The 25,855-nt window shown below is 44.5% G+C and overlaps 1 protein-coding gene across 2 annotated transcripts in view; it reads right to left on the reverse strand.

The window, feature by feature from the left end:
• Window positions 1–25,855, reverse strand: part of LOC141273718 (mannose-binding protein-like) — a 205,594-nt gene that overhangs the window by 111,800 nt on the left and 67,939 nt on the right. For both annotated transcript variants that reach the window (XM_073685990.1, XM_073685991.1), the window contains exons 3-4: window positions 21,643–21,759; window positions 10,822–10,905 (exon numbers count right to left, since the gene is read on the reverse strand). In XM_073685990.1, the coding sequence (XP_073542091.1) occupies window positions 10,822–10,905; window positions 21,643–21,759 (201 nt within the window). The remainder of the gene's footprint in view (window positions 1–10,821; window positions 10,906–21,642; window positions 21,760–25,855) is intronic.

Below are 25,855 nucleotides of genomic sequence, written 5' to 3' on the forward strand. Positions count from 1 at the left end.
TTGTGACAATACTTGGCATGGTAACAGAGGAGGAAGAAGAAGCAGTAGATGAGGTTGATGGGGCGGCTGATGGTTGTTGAGGTCCGCATTTTATTACAGTGAGATTAACAGATTAACACATGTTGATTGCGCATGTGAACGTTCATGCATGTAGTTGTCAAATTATTGCACTTTTTCCCTCTACTGAGTTTTTTCAAGCAAAGTTTGCAGATAACGTGAGTTGGCTCATCCTTTGCAATGTCAAAAAAGCCCCAGGCTAGGCAACCCTTGCCGCCCCTGTGAGCTGCAGATCCGCAACCGCTGCTGGCAACAGCCACAGTTGTGGCTAAGGATGCTGTACTTTTCCTGATTGCATCACTCCGTGCCTGAGCCGTAGGGCACAACATAACCTCCTCGTCTAACTGTTCCGATACCTTCTCAGATGAGTTACTCAGCTGCATGCCTCTGGGTTCACACCAAGTGGGAGCTACAACCTCATCATCATCCAATGTGTGATCCTATTCCTCGCCCTGAGTGTCACCCTCCTCCTCTTCTTGCCCTGATAGCACGGTACAGTCTCTGTGAGTCTCAGGTATCTGAGTCTCATCAGGATCACCTCCCCCCCAGGAGTTAACATCTGGTAATGAGGGTTAGGAGGCTGCTTGGCCCTACTTAGTCCTGCCCTGAATCCAACCTAAAAAAAATTTGGGCATCGGTGCAGATGCTTTCCTCCTCTTGACTCTGTGAATCTTTGGAGTGCACTTCTCATGCCTATGGCATAGAATGTGTGAACAGTTCTGCAGACTCACCCGTCTGTGGTTCCCTACAGTCAGTTGGGCAGCTGGACAGTTGTGACGCGGGAGGAAGCAAGGGTAATTGGGGTGCTTCCTCTGTGGACTGTACTGTATGTGATGTTGAGGTGGAGGAAAAGGAGGAGAGGCCACTTGAAGCAGCATCCACTGGAGCACATGCTCTTTCTGGCCCTCATCAACAAGGTGTACTGCTGTGTGGCTGCCAAAGAAAGGGAGTGGAGAAGCCCGTCCAGTAACAAGGGTTGTGTCAGTTGTCTTTGGATTGGAAGTGACGGTGTTGGTTCACTAGTGCTTTCACTAACATTACCACCTACCCCACGTATACATTGAACACCAAGCCTATCCCCCCTTCCACCACGACCTCACTTTTGCCCACTCATGTTGCTCAGATAGTGTGGGAGGAGCATGCTATTAGCAACCAAAAATTAGTTTTTTACTCTGCACCAGCTCTGCAAACACCTAAATTTCAGCGGCACTAAATGACAAGGTAAAATATGGCTTGCTGTATCACATTAGCAACTGAAAAAAATGTTTTTTAACTCTGCAACAGCTCTGTACACAGCTGAATTTCAGTGGCACTAAATGATAAGGTGAGATGTCCCTTACTATATCACATTAGTAACAGAAGAAAATATTTTTTAGTGTGGATGAGACCTGTATAACATACAAGCTATGCTCCAAACAATTTCAAACTGAGATCTTCCCTACTGTATCAGCATCACTAAATTACAAGTGAAATATGACTTGGTGTATCACGTTAACAGCTGAGAAAATTATTTTTTTTACTCTGCAACAGCTCTGCACACAGCTTAATTTCAGCGTCACTACAGTACAGACCAAAAGTTTGGACACACCTCATTTAAAGATTTTTCTGTATTTTCATGACTATGAAAATTGTACATTCACACTGAAGGCATCAAAACTATGAATTAACACATGTGGAATTATATAGTTAACAAAAAAGTGTGAAACAACTGAAAATATGCCTTATATTATAGGTTCTTCAAAGTAGCCAACTTTTGCTTTGATGACTGCTTTGCACATTCTTGGCATTCTCTTGCTGAGCTTCAACAGGTAGTGACCGGAAATGGTCTTCCAACAATCTTGAAGGAGTTCCCAAAGATGCTTAGCACTTGTTGGCCCTTATGCCTTCACTCTGCGGTCCAGCTCACCCCAAACCATCTCGATTGGGTTCAGGTCTGGTGACTGTGGAGGCCAGGTCATCTGGCGTAGCACCCCATCACTCTCTTTCTTGGTCAAATAGCCCTTACACAGCCTGGAGGTGTGTTTGGGGTCATTGTCCTGTTGAAAAATAAATGGTGGTCTAACTAATCGCAAACCGGATGGAATAGCATGCCGCTGCAAGATGCTGTGGTAGCCATGCTGGTTCAGTATGCCTTCAATTTTGAATAAATCCCCAACAGTGTCACCAGCAAAGCACCCCCACACCATCACACCTCCTCATCCATGCTTCACGGTGGGAACCAGGCAAGTAGAGTCCATCCGTTCAACTTTTCTGCATCGCACAAAGACACAGTGGTTGGAACCAAAGATCTCAAATTTGAACTGATCAGACCAAAGCACAGATTTCCACTGTTCTAATGTCTATTCCTTGTGTTCTTTAGCCCAAACAAGTCTCTTCTGCTTGTTGCCTGTCCTTAGCAGTGGTTTTCTAGCAGCTATTTTACCATGAAGGCCTGCTGCACAAAGTCTCGTCTTAACAGTTGTTGAAGAGATGTGTCTGCTGCTAGAACTCTGTGTGGCATTGACCTGGTCTCTAATCTGAGCTGCTGTTAACCTGCGATTTCTGAGACTGGTGACTCGAATGAACTTATCCTCAGAAGCAGAGGTGACTCTTGGTCTTCCTTTCCTGGGGCGGTCCTCATGTGAGCCAGTTTCTTTGTTGCGCTTGATGGTTTTTGCAACTGCACTTGGGGACACTTTCAAAGTTTTCCCAATTTTTCGGACTGACTGCCCTTCATTTCTTAAAGTAATGATGGTCATTCCTTTTTCTTTACTTAGCTGCTTTTTTCTTGCCATAATACAAATTCTAACAGTCTATTCAGTAGGACTATCAGCTGTGTATCCACCAGACTTCTGCACAACACAACTGATGGTCCCAACCCCATTTGTGAAGTGAAAACCATTTCCGCTGACTACCTCTTGATGCTCATCAAGAGAATGCCAAGAGTGTGCAAAGCAGTCATCAAAGCAAAAGGTGGCTACTTTGAAGAACCTAGAATATAAGACATATTTTCAGTTGTTTCACACTTTTTTGTTAAGTATATAACTCCAGATGTGTTAATTCATAGTTTTGATGCCTTCAGTGTGAATGTACAATTTTCATAGTCATGAAAATACAGAAAAATCTTCAAATGAGAAGGTATGTCCAAACTTTTGGTCTGTACTTTATATGAAAAGGTGAGATATGGATTGTTGTATCATGTGTTAAGATCATACTTACTTGGGTGCGAGGGGAGGCAAACAGGAGGCATGTTCCTTTAAGTATCCATAACGGTTTATTTGCTTCATATACCGGTCAAAAGCAAAATGCAAACAAACAATCCTTTTATCAAAGTCTCTGGTTAGACAGCGCTGTGATCACACAGGCTGGTAAGCATCCAGTACACGGCCCAGTCTGGAGACAACAACACACAGGAGTCCTTCTTCCTCCAGACACACAGACCATGTGCCAAACAACAGCCTCCATTATATAGGCTGTTAATCACACCCAGAGGTGAGGTATGTGGGTAGCTAGACCGGTGCACCCAACGATCCTCTTTGTGTTTACTTGCTCTGCAGAAACACTCCAGGTTACATCACAGAGGCCAGCCATCTCTATGACACATACCTCACATCGACTATGCAACTATTAGCCACCTTACATATCTTCCCACTTTGTCTAAAGCAGTGGGCTTCGCACTTTCTATGCCCAGACAAGGGATTCTGGAGAGGGCATCGGTATTACTATGTAGCTTCCCTGCTCTATGTCCTAATCCTGTAGGGCTAAGAACCAGCGGGTGACCCTAGAATTTTTACCCTTTGTTTCCCACATCCACATGAGCAGGGCATGGTCGGATACCAATCTAAACTTACGTCCTAACAGTACCATAACGTGTTCACTGCCCACTTTATGGTCAAGCACTCCTTCTCTATGACCGAATAATTCCTCTCACATTAGGATAGCTTCCAACTCAGGTAGAGAACAGGGTGCTCCTCCCCATGTATCTCCTGGGAAAGGACTGCTCCTAAACTTACATCCATTTGGAGTACAGGACCGTTTGCTTACACAGAGCCCCCTTTTATTTTTTGAAAGGCCGTCTCTGCTCTTCAGATCATTTGGCCATTGCCGATTTCATTCCTTAATGAGGTCAGTCGGGGGTGATCTCACCTCTGCCCACTACATAACCCAGGTATTTGGCTTCTTCTTTCCCCATGGCACATTTCTTCAGGTTTATTAAAAACCTCGCCTTGCTCAGAGCATCAAACACCACCTGGACCTTCTCCAGATGACTCACAAGTCTGGACTGAAGATAACAATATCGTCCAGGTATGCTGCGGTGTATTTCTTATGGGATGCAAGAATTCGATCCATGGCTCTCTGGAAGGTTGCAGAGGCTCCCTGCAGTCCAAACAGCATCCGGACATACTGGAAGCATCTGTCCGGCATAGAAAACACAGTCTTCTCCTTGGCTCCCTGTGCCACGGGGCTCTGCCAATATCCCTTTGTCTAATCCAAGGTGGTTATGTACCTTGCTGGCCCAAGTCTTTCGATCAGCTCATTGATGCGTGGCATGGTATATTCATCGAATTTGGAGACCTCATTCAACTTCCGATAGTCATTGCAGAATCTCCTTTCACCATCGGGCTTTGAGACCAAGAAATTCGGGCTCGACCAACTGCTTTTGGATTCTTCAAAGATTCTGAGTTTCAACATAAGAGCCACCTCTTTGGAGATCAACTCTCGTCGGGCCTCGGGTATCGAATAGGGCTTCAAGTTCACCCGCACATGTGGCTCCGCATTATCTCATGTTCTATGACCCTTAGGCAGCCCGTCAATTCCAAGAACAAATCCATGTTCCTCTGCAGCAACTCCCGACACTGCTGTTTTTGGGACTTCGTTAGCGTCTCCGCTATTGCAACCCCTCCAACCTCACCTTCTGGTTTGACCAGCAAGCATGGAGCTTCCACCTCCTTTCTGTCTTGCCACGGTTTGATGAGGTTGACGTGGTATATCTGGTATGACTTACGTCGTCCCGGTTGGTGAACCTTATAATTCACTTCACCAACCTTTTCCACCACCTCATACGGTCCTTGCCCCTTGGCTGAGAACTTGCTTTCCATGGTAGGAATCAGAACAAGAACTCTTCACCAGGATTGAATTGTCAAAATGTGCTGCCCCCACCTTTATCATGGAGGCTTGCTGCATCCTGCAGTGCATTGGTAATCTGACCTGGGGTTTGTAAGGCATTATCTTTTACTGTGATGTTTTCTGAAATTATGTCCAATGTTCACCATTTTTAATGTTTAGTGAGCAGTTGAAGACCGTGGTCTGTGCCTCTTGTGCCTGGAGGAGATGTTCTTTTACTATGGTCATCATGTTCGCAATCCTCTCTTGCATCATAGCGACGTGCTCGATGACACTCCTGTGGGGCATGACTTCGGCTTCACAGGTTTCCTTTGCTACATTCAGGAGACCCCACGGATGTCGACCATACAGGAGTTCAAATGGCCTGAAACCCATAGAGGCATGTGAAACCTTTTGGATGGAGAACAACAGATACAATAGGAGACAGTCCCAGTCTCTACCGTCCCTTTCTATGGCCTTCCTCAGCATACTCTTCAGAGTTTTATTAAACCTTTCCTACAAGGCCATCTGTCTGAGGATGGTATACTAAAGTCCTCAGTTGGGAGATTTGTGGGACCTTGCACAATTCCCTTTTCACCTTACTCATAAAGGGTGTTCCCTGGTTGGTCAGGATCTCCCTAGGCAACCCTGTCCAGGAGAAAACATGGACTTACTCATGAGCTATACTCTTAGCGGAGGAGTTTCTCAGCAGGATTGCTTCAGGATAGCGGGTGGCATAGTCCAAGATGGCCAATATATATTCATACCCATGAACAAATTTAACCAGGCGACCGACCAAGTCCATAAGAATTCTCTCAAATGGCACTTCAATAATGGGCAATGACATGAGGGGACTTCGAAAGTGAGAGGTGGGGGCTGTAAACTGGCATGTAAGGCAGGACTTGCATTACTTTATTATTTCCCGGTGACACCCAGGCCAATAGAACCTCTGCCCATTCTGTTCCTGTGTCTTTTCCACTCTGAGATGTCCCCCCAAGATATGTGAATGGGCCATGTCAAACACCTTCCGTCTATAGGGCCCCTGTACCAATAATTGCTCCACAAGCTCCTTCCTCACTTTCGTGACTACCTCCTCTTCCCCCAACGGGACACAAAAGGCAAACCCGTCTGACTCTGGGTGTGGTGATACCTTATCAGGGTTAACTGGTTTCTTATCCGAACCAGTGAACCCGGAATCCTTCCCCCACAGATCCCAAAATAAACAAAAGTCCCGGCCTATAACAATAGGGTGCAGCAAGTTCTGAACGACGCCGACTTCATGGGCCTCTGTACCGTGGGCCATTTCAATGTCCACTCTAGCCATGGAGTAGTCCTTAGCTTCACCATGAATGCACCGTACGCCAACCTTTTTCCCCGAGATCAGTTGAAAAGGAAAGGTGGCCCTCACAAGGGTCACCAGACTCCCAAACTCTAGCAGTGCCATTTCCTGCCACCCGTTCACCTTCATGGGACACGCTTGTGGCCCCTCGCTGGGTGGAAAGTTCACACTGCAGGCTGGATACGCATAATATGAACAGTGGCGTACTATGCTGAAGTCCATCTGCTCGGGGGATCAGGGGACAATGGGTGGCTATATGGTCTTGGCCGTGGCACTTCCAGTAAATCACATTACAGCCCAGTCTGGAGACAATATACAGGGGGCCGTCTCCTTTCAGACACACAGGCCATGTGTCAAACAACAGTATATAGGCAGTTAACCACACCCAGAGGTGAGGTATGTGAGTAGCTAGACCCACTCATCTCTCTAAACTACCCGTAAACCGGTCCCAGGTGCACCAAATGATCCTTTTAGTGCTTACTTACACTACAGAAACACTACGGGTTACATCACAAACGCCAGCCATCTCTGTGACACATACGTCCCATTGACTATGCGACTATTAAACACCTTAAACATGTTAATCACTGAAAAAAAAAAGATTTTTTACTCTGCATACAGCTAAATTTCAAAGCCACAAAATGCCAAGGTAGCTTATGGTGTGCTGCATTACGTTACTCACAGAATTTTTTTTTTTTTTTACTCTGCATGCAGCTGAATTTCAACGCCACAAAATGTCAAGGTGACGTATAGTGTACTGTATCCCGTTTTTTACTCTTGTTAGCAACTGAAAAATAAAACATTTTTTTTACTCGGTTTACACACAGCTCACTTTCACCCCCAAAAAATGACAATATGGGCTTCTATGACTTGCTGTATCACGTTAGCAACAGAAAAAAATAGATTTTTAAAGGTGTATTCATGCATGGAGCACAATAGAAGCAGTGCACAACAAAGTTCTATGACATGTGCCCTTCTGTCTTTGTGTGAACCTCAGTATTGGCACAAGAAAAAAAAATCTGCTGGAAGGTCGATTTCACAGCCACGCAGTACACTAGCTACCTAAACTATCTGACTTAGAAGCAACCACCTATCTAACTAAAATCTCTCAGTATGCAGGAGCACCATCAGCAGCAGCCTCTGTGACCTGCTTTAATTCCAAAATAGCGATAACACAACATGTCTGCTTTTTATATAAAGAGGGACATGTGATTTCAGCAGCCAATTGCACAAGCCATTGTGTATGGACAGTGTGGTTACTTCCCTGATTCGCTTGCCGCGATTTGAACACATAAAGATAGAGAGAAAAAAAGATTACAAGCATGCTGCTGCTCTCAGCTCCTCTCAGCTCTCTTTAGCCCCTCCCCTCATCAAACATATCCCCCTACTCATCACACACCACCACTATGCTAGCTAAAGTGTTAAAAATACTTTAGTTGCAATGCAATAATTTCCCACACTTTTTCACCGAATGTTACCTATTTTTGCCTATTTTAAGAAAAAGGGCTCGAGTTTCCGATCACGAATCCGAATGTGCCATATTCGTGCCGAATTTGAAACTTGCGATCACTTTTCAAACATATTTGCTCATCACTATCCATAACAAAGACTTGCTGGAAGATATACAGGAAGCATATGAGACAAACTCAATTCTTCTGCATCCACAAGATGATATATTGCTTACCTTTCAAAATAATCATTGCATCTACTGTATGTTCCAGAAACTGTGAGACTTAAAGCATTAAAACTCCAATGACTATAATTTAGCAGGATACAAAGGAATTAAAAAAACACAAGAATTTCTGTCTTGTTTCTTTTGGTGGCCCAATTGCCAAAAAGTTATTATACAATATGTATCTTCCTGTAGCACCTGTGCCATGTATAAAACTCCCTGCACATCACCAATGGAATTACTGCAGCCTCTGAAAATTCCATCTCGTCCTTGGGGCTCTATATCTATAGACTTTATTGTGGAACTACCAGTTCAAAGGGACAGAGTTTAATCCTAGCAGTCGTAGACGACTCACCAAAGCAGCAAATTTTGCTCCCTGCATTGGTTTACCTTCTGCTAAAGAGACTGCTGATCTTGTAACTCAAATTGTGTTCCAGACTAAGTCGTCTCTGATCGTGGAACACAATTTATGTTGAGATTCTGGAAGAATTTTTGTGCAGCACTGGACATTGATGTCAGTTTATGTTCTGCATTCCGTCCCCAATCTAATGGTCAGACTGAACATACAACCAAACCTTAGAGCAATAGCTCAGATGCTACATTTGTTATCTCCAGAATGACTGGGTTGATTTGCTTCCTATGGCAGAATTTTCATACAACAATGTTCAAACACCATTCTTCGCAAATTCTGGGTACCATCCAAGTATCCTTACTAATTTTGCAAGAGGAACGCCTATCCCTGCTCTCACCAACAGAATACAATCCCTGCAACAGAATCTGGAAATACTAAAAGACACTTTAAGAATTGCCCAGGAGAAATATAAGGAAGCAGCAGATAATTCTCGTAGACCTTCTCCAAGCCTCCAAGTGAGTGATGAAGTATGGCTTTCCACCAAGAATTTGAAACTCCTTATACGCTCACCAAAAGTGGGTCAAAAATGTATTGGTTCTTTTAAAATAATTGGACAAGTTAGCTCAGTAGCTTTTCGCCTTCAACTGCCCAGAACAATGAAGATACATTCAGTGTCCATGTCTCCTTACTAAAGCCATTTGTTTCAAATCCTTTTCCAGGGCATCAGCCACCTCCTCCTGATCCTATTGAAGTGGATGGGCAAGAACATTACATAGTTGAAAAGGTCCTGAATTTCAAAATATTCAAAAACAAGTTGCAGTACTTAATAAAGTGGCAAGGGTACAGCCCTGAAGATACCTGCTGGGAACCTGTAGAAAATATCAATGGTCCCCGACTGCTTAAAGAGTTTCACCAAAAATACCTACATAAGCCAAGCCAAGCATTGTCCAGACGCTGCTGTTGAAAAGGGGCAGTAATGTCAGAATTCCTGTTGTCCTTCTACAGTTTGATCACTAGTGGCTGCTACTGCTCACCCTAATAATTGGGATGCAATTCCACTCCTTACAACTGAAGGCTGCTGCTGTGTTCTGTAATTGCCCTTTACTAAGATGGCAGATTCTGAACATCTTTTTTTCTGTTTTGGCCTACTTAAAGCCACATGGATCTCTCACTCATTGCTTGAGTATTGTGTCTAGCTGTTAACCTAGTTTATTCTCCAGCTCCTGAAGATTCTTACCCAGACTGTTCTCACCTATCTACAGATTGTTTCCTACTACTCCTTTTGCTAACTCCAACAATTTTAATTACCACTGCTCGTGCTTATTCGGCCACTGGTTTCTAGCAGTACTATGCCAGTATCGTCACAAATATGTGTTTTTTTTATTTTTATGGCTCAACGTTATAACATTTTGAGAAGCACCTGGGGATTCAAGGTGCTCACTAGTGTTGAGCGACCGTGCACGTTTATCCCTTTAAATGAACACGTTCGTGTGCGCGCCGAGTAGTTTCAGCATGCTCGGCATCTCTGTTTGAGTTTAATAGTGACATAAAGTGACACCGGTCAGAATTCTAAAATTTTGCATGGTGAGGAAGATGAAAGCAGGCTCGGGTGTGAAAAGGCTAATAAAAGGTCCATATGGGGGAGAGGCCGCAAAGCTGAGTTTAGCTGTGTCATAATACAAATCCTTCTAATAGCATTTCTCCTGTCATAGGACTGTAAACTCTGCTGTACTGCCCCTTTCCCCCACAATGCCTGTTCAGAGATGAATCACACTTTTGTCTGTTGTGCTCAAAAGTTGGTGTTATCTAGTTTAAGCAAAAGTTACATTTTCATAGTCTGGAGTTAGGGATTATTTGCCTTTTGGCAATTTATTAATAATTATGGTTTCCCATTTGCTGATTTTTTGAATGGCTTAAATTGTGTATCACAAAAGTTGCTTTGAGCACAGCAGATGTAAGTGTGATTACTGACACAGCTCCAGACAGTCATGATCTTTTGCTGCTATATTGCTGCCTGCTTATGATTGGGTAAATCAAGCAGGGAGAAGAAGTGCATGCCCCCCGTGAAAACTCTGATAACATACACTTAACTTTTAAGTCTATCTCATTAGCTACCAAATAGTTTGACTTGTTGCTGAAATTCCTGGGATTGAAAATAAATTACATATATGTAGAGTTTTTTAGTGGTAAGCATATAGTTTTCTGCAATCACTAGTCAGTTCAATGGGGTCGTTGCAGAACTTTGACATATCTAAATATGCAATTAAAACATATTAAAGACATAGCAAGAATGGCAGAAAAATCCCAATGTATAATTACTCTTTTTATATTTTGAAAGACTTGCTTGAAATGTCTCGAGTTCTCTTTGAAATGCATTTAATTGTTCCTTGACAACTTCAACCTCTAAGAAAAACAAAAAGAAAAAATAGAATTTATTTAACAGTTTATTATTCTAAATCTCATTGGCAAACTGTAAGAGACTTATCGGGTAACATGAAAAAGAATTGTCCTTAATATTTGGCTGTTTTTTTGTTTTGTTTTTTTAAAAAAGGAGATTTTCAACCTAGGGTGAAAGGCATTTATATAAAAAATAAAGTATCTTTAAAATATTTTTTTAATAAAAAAAATTGGCACCTATTTAAAATAGTTGTCCGTTTTCAGTAACTTTTATTCCAAATGCTCTAGACAGAGCAGGTACTCAATTTCTCGTGGTCACGTAGCAGCTTCCACTGCTTGGGTCTCATTGGGTCTCTAAAGTGGTGATTTCACATTGACTGAAATCACTAAGTTCAGCAGCTATGCTAAGTTATATGGCATGACCCGTTGAGCTCAGTGATTAGCTATAATAATGATGTGCACTAGTGTTGAGCGAACATGCTCGACACTGCTCGGTACTCTCCCGAGCATCACGCTACTCGGGATGTTCGGCGAGCACCGAGCATTTCCGGGTTACTCGAGTCTCCGCCCTGCATGTTTGGTGCTCTTTACAGAGCCAATGAACATGCAGGGATTGCCAGCCAGTCACTGTAATGCCGCAGCCATGTTGTTTGTGGGCATTACAGTGATTGGCTGGCCGCACAGCGTCACCTCCCAGACGATCAGCCCGTCATGATTGGTGTGTGTGGGTGTCTGTGCGTGTGTCTGCGAGTGTGTGCGGGGTGTCTGTGCGTGTGTCTGCGAGTGTGTGCGATGTCTGTGGGTGTGTGCGGTGTCTGTGCGATGTGTGCGGGTGTGCGCGGTGTCTGTGCGATGTCTGCGGTGTCTGTGCGATGTCTGCGAGTGTGTGTGGTGTCTGTGCGATGTCTGCGAGTATGTGCGGTGTCTGTGCGATGTCTGCGGGTGTGTGCGGTGTCTGTGCGATGTCTGCGAGTGTGTGCGGTGTCTGTGCGATGTCTGCGGGTGTGTGCGTGCAGGCAGACATAGGCCGATGTGACACTACTACTCCCATCGGCCTATGTCTGTCCCCGGTCCACTCGTGCCAGCAGGATCAGCTCGATGGGAGCAGTAGTTCCCATCAGCCTGATCCTGCTATATAAATTGCCCTACTGTGTCCCCAATAAATTTTAAATACATGTCATTGGTTGCCAGTGGTTGCCTACAATAAATTAGTTCATACATTACCTGTCCCCGCCGATCGCCACCTAAAATAAAGTAAAAAATAAAAAACTACACCTATACTCACCTAGACACCTAATTCCCCGAAGCCATCGATCTCCTGCAATAAAATGTAAAATAATAAACCACAACCTTATCCTTACCCCTCCGTAGTAGTCCACGAGTGTCCCACGAAGATCTAGAGTTTAGAGCAGCCACATAGAATGTGACCGCTCTGAACCGCTGCCGCCGCTAGAATGATGGGGCCGTAAAGCAGCCCTGTCATTGCATAAGCGGGTTCGCCGGAGTTCAGGCAGCACTGCTCCGGTTAGCTCCTTTACGGCCCTGCTGTTTCGTGAGAAATTCCCACGGTACAGCAGTGCTGTAAAGGAGGTCTCCGGAGCAGCGCTGCCTGAATGCACTCCGGTGACCTCAGTCAGTGGCTCCCGCTGCCGGGAGCAGACGTGTTCCTGGCAGCGTGAGCTTACAGCAGCCATGTAAAGCTGCCCCCAACCACCAGCTGCCTATTTGTACCTGGTTGGACACAACAATATAGGGAAGCCCTTTTTTTCTTAATTATTTCATGAATTTCATGAAATAATTAAAAAAAAAAAAACGTGGGGCTTCGCCCTATTTTTGTGTCCAGCCAGGTACAACTAGGCAGCTGGGGGCTGGAATCCGCAGCGCAGGGAGGCCCAAGCTTTCTGGGCCCCACCCGCTGCAAATTGCAGTCCGCAGCCACCCCGGAAAATGGCGCGTTCATAGAAGCGCCATCTTCTGGCGCTGTACCGAACTCATCCAGGGCCCTGGTGCATTGTGGCTCACTGGCTAATAAAGGGGTTAAGGCCAGCTTGGCATTATCAGCTGGCCCTAAGCCCGAAATTCATGGGGTCACGCCAATATTAGACATGACCACCATGAATTTCTAGTAAAGTATTTAAAAAAAACACAACACCCAGAAAAAAGTCCTTTAATTGAAATAAACACACAATTCTTTATTGTTCTAAATTAAACTATACTTACCATCACGCCCATTCCAGCTGAAGCCAACGATCTCCTGCAATAAAAGAAAAATAATAAAGCAACCTCATCCTTACCTTTCCATGGTTCCCACGACAGCTTCAGCTCTGCTACATCGAGATGACAGGGTGGACCGCAGCAGAACGCTGCCATCCAGCCTGTCAGCACGCAGACACTGAGAAGCGCAGGCTTGCTTGCGCTCCTCAGTGTCTCTCTGTGACGGCATAAAGATGAGCCGAGGTCAAGTCCAATGAACTCGGCTCACCTCATGCACGTCACTGACAGCGTGGGAAAATTCTCCTGCACTCAGCGCTTCAGCGTGAGAATTTTCCCACGCTGTCAGTGACGTGAATGAGGTGAGGTCATGTCCAATGAACTCAGCTCACCTCATGCACGTCACTTACTTTATTCTGGGTGTTTGTGTTTTTTTTTTAACTTTGACTATGGGGTTAGTAATGGGGGTGTCTTATAGACGCCTCTCCATTACTAACCTGGGTTTGACGTCAGCTGGCATTATAAGCTGACATCAACCCCAACCCTATTACCCCACTGCCACCGCTACAGGGCAGTGGGAAGAGTGAGGCTAAGTGCCAGAATTGGCGCATCCTATGGATGCGCCATTTCTGGGGCGGCTGACGGCTAGTGTTTCTAGCCTGGGAGGGGGCCAATATTCATGGCACCCTTCCTGGGCTATTAATATCAGCCCCCAGCTGTCTGCCTAGCCTTTGCTAGCTATTAAATTAAGGGGGACCCCACGTCATTTTTTTGAGGGGGTCCCCCATTTTAATAGCTAGTAAAGGCTAAGTATTCAGCTGGGGGCTGATATTAGTAGCCTGGGAAGCTCCGTTGGTATTACCCCCTTCCCAGGCTTCAAACATCTGCCCCAGCCGTCTGCTTAACTTCCGCTAGAGACTAAAATTAAGGGGAACCCCACGCCAATTTTTTTTTAAATAAATCCTTTATTTTAACACTAAATGACAAGTACAGTAATCAACACTGTCACTGTACTTCATATATATGTGGCTGACATGTTTCTATCTATCTAATCTATGTATGATTCTCTATTCGTTCTATTCTAAATTATCGGGTACAGATGCTGAATTGCCGGCCGGCTTTTTTAAAGAGACGGTGCATGAAAACACTATTATATTTTTAAATAAATCCTTTACACTAAATGACAAGTACAGTAACTAGTGTTGAGCATTCCGATACTGAAATATCGGGTATCGGCCGATATTCGCGGTATCGGAATTCCGATACTTAATTCCGATACTTTTACAATATTGAATACCGGAATCGGAAGTTCCCATAATGCCTGTGCTCTGCAGTGTCTCTGAAGGATGACAAGCTGAATGGCAGCGCTCAGCTGAGATCCAGCCTGTCATCAGAATGCCATCCCAGAGTGGGAGAATTCTCCTGATTGTTTAAAAGCCGGCGCGCGGTAAAAAGCCGCCGGCTTTTAAACAATCACACAGCCCCATACTGCTTCCCCGCAGCCTACCACCCCGATCCTCCGCTCCCCTCGCCACCTCCCATCCCGATCGTAAGTTAGGACCGGGCGGGGAGCGCAGCACCAAGGAGCGGGGAGCGAAGGACCCGGGCGGGGAAGCCGGCAGTGAAAAGACTTCACCGCCGGCTTTCCCGTTCTGTGCTGCGCTTTCCCGCCGGTTATTTCAAATGAACAGCTGAGGTATCAGGTGATGCCGATCAGCTGTTCATTTGAAGTAGCCGCGGTGCCCTCAGAGGGTTCATGTGAGTTCATGCTTGACTGCATTGCATGAACTCACATGAACTTTCCCACGGCCGCACAGGTCAGCCTCACCTCCCAGACCGGTCATGATTGGTGTGTGTGGGTGTCTGTGCGGTGTGTGCGGTGTCTGTGCGGTGTCTGTGCGATGTCTGCGGGTGTGTGCGGTGTCTGTGCGGTGTCTGCGGGTGTGTGCGTGCAGGCAGACATAGGCCGATGTGACACTACTACTCCCATCGGCCTATGTCTGTCCCCCGTCCACTCGTGCCAGCAGGATCAGCTCGATGGGAGCAGTAGTTCCCATCAGCCTGATCCTGCTATTTAAATTGCCCTACTGTGTCCCCAATAAATGTTAAATACATGTCATTGGTGGCCAGTGGTTACCTAAAATAAATTAGTTCATACATTACTTGTCCCCGCCGATCGCCACCTAAAATAAAGTAAAAAATAAAAAACTACACCTATACTCACCTAGACACCTAATTCCCCGAAGCCATCGATCTCCTGTAATAAAATATAAAATAATAAACCACAACCTTATCCTTACCCCTCCGTAGCAGTCCACGAGTGTCCCACGATGATCTCCAGTTCAGAGCAGCCACATAGAATGTGACCGCTCTGAACCGCTGCCGCCGCTAGAATGACGCGGCTGTAAAGCAGCCCCGTCATTGCATAAGCGGGTTCGCCGGAGTTCAGGCAGCGCTGCTCCGGTCAGCTCCTTTACGGCCCTGCTGTATCGTGAGAAATTCCCACGGTACAGCAGTGCCGTAAAGGAGGTCTCCGGAGCTGCGCTGCCTGAATGCACTCCGGTGACCTCAGTCAGTGGCTCCCGCTGCCGGGAGCGGACGTGTTCCCGGCAGCGTGAGCTTACAGCAGCCATGCACAGCTGTCACCATCTCCAGATGTGACAGCTGTGCATGGGAGATCAGCGCAGGAACGTGGACAGGTAACTATTTTTTTTTAGTAAACAAAGAATTAAATAAAATGGTGTGTTTTATTTCAAATAAATTATTTTTTTCTGGGTGTAGTGTGTGTTTTCTTTTTAACACTTTGTAGGTTAGTAATGGGGGTGTCTTAAAGACGCCCATCATTACTAACCTGGGCTTCATGGCAGCTGGCGCTGACATGAACCCCAGCCCCATTACCCCCTGCCACCGCACCAGGGCAGCGTGGAAGAGCGAGGCTAAGTGCCAGAATTGGCGCATCCTATGGATGCGCCATTTCTGGGGTGGCTGACGGCTGGTGTTTCTAGCCTGGGAGGGGGCCAATATTCATGGCACCCTTCCTGGGCTATTAATATCAGCCCCCAGCTGTCTGCCTAGCCTTTGCTAGCTATTAAAATAGGGGGGACCCCACGTCATTTTTTTGGGGGGGTCCCCCATTTTAATAGCTAGTAAAGGCTAGGTATTCAGCTGGGGGCTAATATTAGTAGTCTGGGAAGCTCCGTGGGTATTACCCCCTTCCCAGGCTTCAAACATCTGCCCCAGCCGTCTGCTTAACCTCCGCTAGAGACTAAAATTATGGGGCATCCCACGCCAATTTTTTTTTTAAATAAATCCTTTATTTTAACACTAAATGACATTTGAGGAGTTAATAAAGATGCAGTCCCTAAATTATTATTAATTTTTTAAGTAATTTTTCCCAAAAATTTTGACGTGGGCTTTGCCATATTTTTGTATGCCAGCCAGGTACAGCATCCAGCTTCTATGAACGCGCCATTTTCTGGGGTGGCTGCGGACTGCAATTTGCAGTGGGGGGGAGGCCCAGAAAGCTTGGGTCTCCCTGCGCTGCAGATTCCATTCCCCAGCTGCCTAGTTGTACCTGGCTGGACACAAAAATAGGGAGAAGCCCCACGTATTTTTTTTTTTAATTATTTCATTAAATATTTTTTTAAAAAAAGGGCTTCCCGATATTGTTGTGTCCGGCCAGGTACAAATAGGCAGCTGGTGGTTGGGGGCAGCCCGTTCCTGTCTGCTGTACCTGGCTGGACACAAATATAGTGCGAAGCCCCACGTCAATTTTTTTTTAATTATTTCAGGAAATTCATGAAATAATTAAAAAAAAATTGACGTGGGGCTTCGCACTATATTTGTGTCCAGCCAGGTACAGCAGGCAGGAACGGACTGCCCCCAACCACCAGCTGCCTATTTGTACCTGGCCGGACACAACAATATAGGGAAGCCATTTTTTTCTTAATTATTTCATGAATTTCATGAAATAATTAAAAAAAAAAATACGTGGAGCTTCGCCCTATTTTTGTGTCCAGCCAGGTACAACTAGGCAGCTGGGGGCTGGAATCTGCAGCGCAGGGAGGCCCAAGCTTTCTGGGCCCCACCCGCTGCAAATTGCAGTCCGCAGCCGCCCCGGAAAATGGCGCGTTCATAGAAGCGCCATCTTCTGGCGTTGTACCCAACTCATCCAGGGCCCTGGTGCGGTGGCTCACTGGGTAATAAAGGGGTTAAGGCCAGCTTGGCATTATCAGCTGGCCCTAAGCCCGAAATTCATGGGGTCACGCCAATATTAGACATGACCACCATGAATTTCTAGTAAAGTATTTAAAAAAAACACAACACCCAGAATAAAGTCCTTTAATTGAAATAAACACACAAATCTTTATTGTTCTAAATTAAACCATACTTACCATCACGCCCATTCCAGCTGAAGCCAATGATCTCCTGCAATAAAAGAAAAATAATAAACCAACCTCATCCTTACCTTTCCATGGTTCCCACGACAGCTTCAGATCTGCTACATCGAGATGACAGGCTGGACCGCAGGAGAACACTGCCATCCAGCCTGTCATCCCGAAGACACTGAGAAGCGCAGGCATGCTTGCGCTCCTCAGTGTCTCTCTGTGACGTCATCCAGATGAGCCGAGTTCATGTCCAATGAACTCAGCTCACCTCATGCACGTCACTGACAGCGTGGGAAAATTCTCACGCTGAAGCGCTGAGTGCAGGAGAATTTTCCCACGCTGTCAGTGACGTGCATGAGGTGAGGTCATGTCCAATGAACTCAGCTCACCTCATGCACGTCACTGACAGCGTGGGAAAATTCTCCTGCACTCAGCGCTTCAGCGTGAGAATTCTCCCACGCTGTCAGTGACATGCATGAGGTGAGCTGAGTTCATTGGACATGACCTCACCTCATGCACGTCACTGACAGCGTGGGAAAATTCTCACGCTGAAGCGCTGAGTGCAGGAGAATTCTCCCACGCTGTCAGTGACGTGCATGAGGTGAGCCGAGTTCATTGTCGGCTCATCTGGATGCCGTCACAGAGAGACACTGAGGAGCGCAAGCAAGCCTGCGCTTCTCAGTGTCTGCGTGATGACAGGCTGGATGGCAGCTTTCTCCTGCGGTCCAGCCTGTCATCTCGATGTAGCAGAGCTGGAGCCATCGTGGGAACCATGGAAAGGTAAGGATGAGGTTGCTTTATTATTTTTCTTTTATTGCAGGAGATCATTGGCTTCAGCTGGAATGGGCGTGACGGTAAGTATGGTTTAATTTAGAACAATCAAGAATTGTGTGTTTATTTCAATTAAAGGACTTTATTCTGGGTGTTTGTGTTTTTTTTTTAACTTTGACTATGGGGTTAGTAATGGGGGTGTCTTATAGACGCCTCTCCATTACTAACCTGGGCTTGATGTCAGCTGGCATTATAAGCTGACATCAACCCCAGCCCTATTACCCCACTGCCACCGCTACAGGGCAGTGGGAAGAGCGAGGCTAAGTGCCAGAATTGGCGCATCCTGTGGATGCGCCATTTCTGGGGCGGCTGACGGCTTGTGTTTCTAGCCTGGGAGGGGGCCAATATTCATGGCACCCTTCCTGGGCTATTAATATCAGCCCCCAGCTGTCTGCCTAGCCTTTGCTAGCTATTTAGTTAGGGGGAACCCCACGTCATTTTTTTGGGGGGTCCCCCATTTTAATAGCTAGTAAAGGCTAAGTATTCCGCTGGGGGCTGATATTAGCAGCCTGGGAAGCTCCGTGGGTGTTACCCCCTTCCCAGGCTTCAAATATCTGCCCCAGCCATCTGCTTAACCTCCGCTAGAGACTAAAATTAAGGGGAACCCCACGCCAATTTTTTTTTAAATAAATCCTTTATTTTAACACTAAATGACAAGTACAGTAAGCAACACTGTCACTGTGCTTCATATATATGTGACTGACATGTTTCTATCTATCTAATCTATGTATGATTCTCTATTCCTTCTATTCTAAATTGTCGGGTACAGATGCTGAATTGCCGGCCGGCTATTTTAAAGAGACGGTGCATTAAAACACTATTATTTTTTTAAATAAATCCTTTACACTAAATGACAAGTACAGTAAGCAACACTGTCACTGTACTTCATATATATGTGACTGACATGTTTCTATCTATCTAATCTATGTGTGAAGCTCTATTCTGTCTGTTATAAATTGTCGGGTACCGCTGCTGAATTGCCGGCCGGCTTTTTTAAAGAGACGGTGCACGAAAACACTAATATTTTTTTTAATAAATCCTTTGCACTAAATGACAAGTACATTAAGCAACACTGTCACTGTACTTCATATATATGTGACTGACATGTTTCTATCTATCTAATCTATGTGTGATGCTCTATCTTTCTGTTATAAATTGTCGGGTACCGCTGCTGAATTGCCGGCCGGCTTTTTTAAAGAGACGGTGCATGAAAACACTAATATTTTTTTTAATAAATCCTTTGCACTAAATGACAAGTACATTAAGCAACACTGTCACTGTACTTCATATATATGTGACTCACATGTTTCTATCTATCTAATCTATGTGTGAAGCTCTATTCTTTCTGTTGTAAATTGTCGGGTACCGGTGTATGCGCTGATGAATTGCCGGCTTTTCGCATAATACATTCTGCATTATTCTTAGTTGTTTTCCTTCATGTAGAATTAACCTACAAGGAAAGAAAGGGTTTATTTTCATTCCGATATTTCTGTCCCATTGACTTGCATTGGTTTCCGGTATCGGAATCGGCGATATCCGATACTTTTTGAGTATCGGTCCGATCCAATCCGATACGATATTTCCTGATATCGGAAGGTATCACTCAACACTAACAGTAACCAACACTATCACTGTACTTCATATATATGTGACTGACATGTTTCTATCTATCTAATCTATGTGTGAAGCTCTATTCTGTCTGTTATAAATTGTCGGGTACCGCTGCTGAATTGCCGGCCGGCTTTTTTAAAGAGACAGTGCATGAAAACACAATTATTTTTTTAAATAAATCCTTTACACTAAATGACAAGTACAGTAAGCAACACTGTCACTGTACTTCATATATATGTGACTGACATGTTTCTATCTATCTAATCTATGTGTGAAGCTCTATTCTGTCTGTTATAAATTGTCGGTACCGCAGCTGAATTGCCGGCCGGCTTTTTTAAAGAGACAGTGCATGAAAACACAATTATTTTTTTAAATAAATCCTTTACACTAAATGACAAGTACAGTAAACAACACTGTCACTGTACTTCATATATATGTGACTGACATGTTTCTATCTATCTAATCTATGTGTGAAGCTCTATTCTTTCTGTTGTAAATTGTCGGGTACCGGTGTATGCCGCTGATGAATTGCCGGCTTTTCGCTAATACATTCTACATTATTCTTAGTTGTTTTACTTCATGTAGAATTAACCTACAAGGAAAGAAAGGGTTTATTTTCATTCCGATATTTGTGTCCCATTGACTTGCATTGGTTTCCTGTATCGGAATCGGCGATATCCGATACTTTTTGGGTATCGGTCCGATCCAATCCGATACGATATTTCCTGATATCGGAAGGTATCGCTCAACACTATCCTTAACATATTTCACAGGAAAGCACTTTCACTTTCGTTTTTGAACGTTTTATTTTGAGCCTGTAAAAGTGGCTTAATATCTCTGACCACGTTGTTGACAGCAGTGACCTGGGGGTCAGAAATGCTTCCTGGGGCGATCCCCATGCTGTCCCCATGTCATTTGAGCACTGTCACTATCGTTTTGGGCACTTGTTAGGCTTTTAAAAGACTGCCGGGGGAGCCGCCGCAAAAATGCTCGAGTCTCCCATAGACTAACATTGGGCTCGTTGCTCGGGTCGAGCACCTGAGTATCACGACGAGCTCGGCCCGAGCTTCGAGCACTCGAGCATTTAATGCTTGCTCAACACTAATGTGCACTCTCAAAGTAACAGCACCACTGTAGAAAAAACTGGCCAGAGTACAGGTAGGAAATGTTGAATCCTGCTACGTGTGTTCTTTTTGGTATTGTTAAGCATTTGGGTTCAATTTTCTTGAAAGTTGAAAATGCCTTTAGGTGAACAGTTTTTATAGACACCTACTATACTGTTAAGACCATGTTCGCAAGTTCAGTATTTGGTCAGTATTTCATATCAGTATTTGTAAGCCAACACCAGGAGTAGGTGAGAAATTTAGAAGTGCTGCATGTGTTTCTATTATACTTATTCACTAATTGTTTCTCTCCTGGTTTTGGCTTACAAATACTGATTTGAAACACTGACCCAACACTGAATGTGTGAACGTGACCTAAATGTCTCCATGATTACAGGCTATTAGCAGACATATGAGTAGGTAAAATCTTCAGTCCTGTATTACACCTGTTCAACTGTTCACTTTCCTACTGTCTGTAAATTGACATTTTCTAGTTGTTAAAGTGCACATACATGTTAGTGAAAAACAATGGTCCATAACATTAGCATGAAACCTCAAAAATGACAGGAAACATCAGATCACTATCTTTATGAAGATACCTGAAGTAGCACTGACACCCTGTTCTCCTTTTTGTCCAATGGATCCTCTTTCTCCCTTTACTCCAGGAGGACCAAGTTTTCCAGGAGGTCCCTGAATTCCTCGAGATCCCTGTGCACCTATGTAAGAAAGAGGAAATCAAAGATGAAATAATATAACTATTGATTGAAAATTTAAGTTTATATTGTCATAGATAAAGCCCAGTGATATTGTAGTGTGAAGGAAAGAAGGAAAGCAATTGCATTTTATGAACAATTTGACTAGTTATCTGTGGAATTAGGACCACTACTAACCTTACTGATGATTAGTGATGAGCGAGCATGCTCGCTACTGCTCGGTGCTTGCCCAAGCATCTCACTGCTCGAGATGCTCTGCGCTCGCCAAGTATTTCCGGGGTTGCTCGGTGGGAGCTCAGGTCCCCTCCCTGCATGTTTGGCACTCTTTAGAGCGCCAATGAACATGCAGGGATTGTCTGCCACACACTGTAATGCTGCAGCCATGTTGGTTATGGTATTACAGTGATTGGCTGGTCGCACAGCGTCATCAGGTCTATATCAGACCTGGCGCCGCCATGCTCGTCACGGTCTACTCTGGAATCAGGCCGTGTAGAGAGAGGTGCTGCTGAGCTAGAGAGAGATTTGCTTGTTTCTTAGTTAGTTTAGGTATACCACAACATATTCTACACATCTCGATCTCAACTAACAGTCCTTCTGAGGACTAAAGCCCCCGTCACACTAAGTGAGATCGCTAGCGAGATCGCTGCTGAGTCACAAGTTTTGTGACGCAACAGCGACCTCAGCAGCGATCTTGCTACGTTTGACACGTAGCAGCGACCAGACCCCTGCTGTGAGATCGCTAGTCGTGTCAAAATGGCCTGGACCATTTTTTGATCGTTGAGGTCCCACTGGGTAGCATGCATCGGTGTGTTTGACACCTTACCAGCGACCTCATTGGCGACTCAGAACTGAGACACATAGGTGTGCATTTGTGTTGCATCGTTATACAGGTCGCTATGGGTCACCGTATCATTGCTGCGTCATTGGGAAGATCTGACTGTTTGACATCTCACCAGCGAACACACAGTGATGCAGCAACGATCCCTGCCAGGTCGTATCGTTGTCGGGATCGCTGTAGCGTCGCTAAGTGTGAGGGTACGGTACCTTAATCCAGCTGCATAGATATTAGTGCTAGGCAGGCAGGCAGTGTATGTGGCAGACTGCAGTGCATGTAGCAAGAGGGCCCATTCCAATTCTGTCTGCTGGTGCTTTTACAGATATTTCTAGAAATAGCCCCAGGTATCAGGGGCCAGGAATAATTTTTTTTTGGATCTTAATCCTCATTATTTGCTTATAAAGCAATCCAGAGAACACCGTTTTTCTGCTCCATTTGCTTGTTGGCACAGCAGAATACAGCCAGATCCTTTCCATACTACAGCGCTAAAAATCCATCTATTTAAAACTGTGGTTTGTCCGTCACACAGATCACATATAATTGCGATGATTTTGACAATAATGTTCATTCAGGCCAAATGCGCTCCCAAGAAGCCAGTGAATACTGTGGGTATATATTCTCCAAACGATCTTTACTTCTCAAGTAAATACAACGCATTTTGACAAGATTATGTCTTCCTCAGGTATATTCTCAGAAATTTTTAAGATACAACCGCTACTTAAAGGAAGCAAAAGCACAGTTTTGGGTGGGGGCTGTGTTCCACACAAAGCAGATACACCCATTCCCTTAGACATCAGTAATACTATAAAATCTAATTCATCAGTCCACAAGAAATCTTAAAAGCATAATATATACTAGTTCATAACTCTTATGTTAATTACTTTGTTAAAAGATATGTAAATGAATATTGTCAAAAACCTTTAAAAATTAATGCAACAAAAAATAAACGAAAAAAAAAAGCGCACAATAAATACCTCACTTTTAAAACACTAGAAAACTACACTTATAAAACCCTATTAAAAATGATTTTTTATACAGTACAGACCAAAAGTTTGGACACACCTTCTCATTTAAAGATTTTTCTGTATTTTCATGACTATGAAAACTGTACATTCACACTGAAGGCATCAAAACTATGAATTAACACATCTGGAATTATATACTTAACAAAAAAGTGTGAAACAACTGAAAATATGTCTTATATTTGAGGTTCTCCAAAGTGGCCACCTTTTACTTTGATGACTGCTTTGCACACTCTTGGCATTCTCTTGATGAGCTTCAAGAGGTAGTCACCGGAAATGGTCTTCCAACAATCTTGAAGGAGTTCCCAGAGATGCTTAGCACTTGTTGGCCCTTTTGCCTTCACTCTGCGGTCCAGCTCACCCCAAACCATCTCGATTGGGTTCAGGTCTCGTGACTGTGGAGGCCAGGTCATCTGGCGTAGCACCCCATCACTCTCATTCTTGGTCAAATAGCCCCTACACAGCCTGGAGGTATATTTGGGGTCATTGTCCTGTTGAAAAATAAATGATGGTCCAACTAAACGTAAACCGGATTGAATAGCATGCCGCTGCAAGATGCTGTGGTAACCATGCTGGTTCAGTATGCCTTCAATTTTGAATAAATCCCCAACAGTGTCACCAGCAAAGCACCCCCACACCATCACACCTCCTCCTCCATGCTTCACGGTGGGAACCAGGCATGTAGAGTCCATCCGTTCACCTTTTCTGCGTCGCACAAAGACACGGTGGTTGGAACCAAAGATCTTAAATTTGGACTCATCAGACCAAAGCACAGATTTCCACTGGTCTAATGTCCATTCCTTGTGTTCTTTAGCCCAAACAAGTCTCTTCTGCTTGTTGCCTGTCCTTAGCAGTAGAGATGAGCATTGTTCGACTCGAACTGTTCGCCAATCTCAAATTCGAGCTGGTTTGGGCGGTGTTCGAGCCGTTCGGCGAACACGAACGATTTGAAAAAAATTCGGCTGTTCGAGGTTATGTTCGATAACTGTTCATGCACCAAAATCATAACTGGATTTTTTCTCAGTAATGATGAAAATTAATGTTAATACGCAGTTTGAGTGTACAGCGGGGCGGGGGGAGGGGCAGGGGATGGATCTCTGCAGGAATAATGAAGATCTCCATTTTTTTTTTCTCTTTCCCGCATTTACAGTGGGGAGGTGCAATCTGTCAGCCTATCAGCAGCGCACATACGGAGCGAAGTGCTTTTTTTCACACAAGCAAGGGCATGTGTCATTGGCAGTGTATGTCACATGTCCTTGCCCTATAAGACCCAGCCATTTTCCCCGTTGCCACCATTTTCTCACTGCTGCAGCTGCGTGTTAGACGGCACCGCTGTTGCTGTGTGCGTTATACCTTGTTAATTTCAAGACAATTTTCTCACAAATCTACAGATAGCTTGGGAGTAGGGAATAGTTGTGATTGCAGTCCTTTTAAGGACTAGGTTACAGCATTTCCTACGACTTTTATCAGGCAGGTCTGTGCTCTTAAATAGATAGGTTGTGGGAGTAAAGACTAATTGTAATTGCAGTCCTTTTCAGGATTAAGTTACATCGTTCCTATCAGTTTTTGCCAGGCAGGTCTGTACCAGTGCTGTGCAAGTTTTTTTCACAGCATTTGGCTAAATCTAGCAAAGCTAATCCTTTTTGGCCTATTGCAGAGTGTGTTAGCTGTGTGTGGGACTTGTTGTATTAGTCCATCTATACTGACCTCCATCAGGTTGCAAACTGAATATATTTTTTTCTGCATCTACCTCTGAAAAAATATTGGGCTTCTAGCTGTGTGTGGGACTTGTTCTATTAATCCATCTATACAGACCTCCATCAGGTTGCAAACTGAATATATTTTTATCTGCATCTACCTCTGAAAAAATATTGGGCTTCTAGCAGTGTGTGGGACTTGTTCTATTAATCCATCTATACAGACCTCCATCAGGTTACAAACTGAATATATTTTTTTCTGCATCTACCTCTGAAAAAATATTGGGCTTCTAGCTGTGTGTGGGACTTGTTGTATTAGTCCATCTATACTGACCTCCATCAGGTTGCAAACTGAATATATTTTTTTCTGCATCTACCTCTGAAAAAATATTGGGCCTTCTAGCAGTGTGTGGGACTTTCTCTATTAGTCCATCTATACTGACCTCCATCAGGTTGCAAATTCAAAATAATTTTTTGTCTGCATCTAGCTCTGAAAAAATATTGGGCTTTTAGCTGTGTGTGGGACTTGTTGTATTAGTCCATCT

This window comes from Phyllobates terribilis, unplaced genomic scaffold, assembly GCF_046119375.1.
Source record: "Phyllobates terribilis strain yellow unplaced genomic scaffold, ASM4611937v1 Scaffold_5__5_contigs__length_657084704, whole genome shotgun sequence".
Classification (NCBI taxonomy): domain Eukaryota; kingdom Metazoa; phylum Chordata; class Amphibia; order Anura; family Dendrobatidae; genus Phyllobates; species Phyllobates terribilis.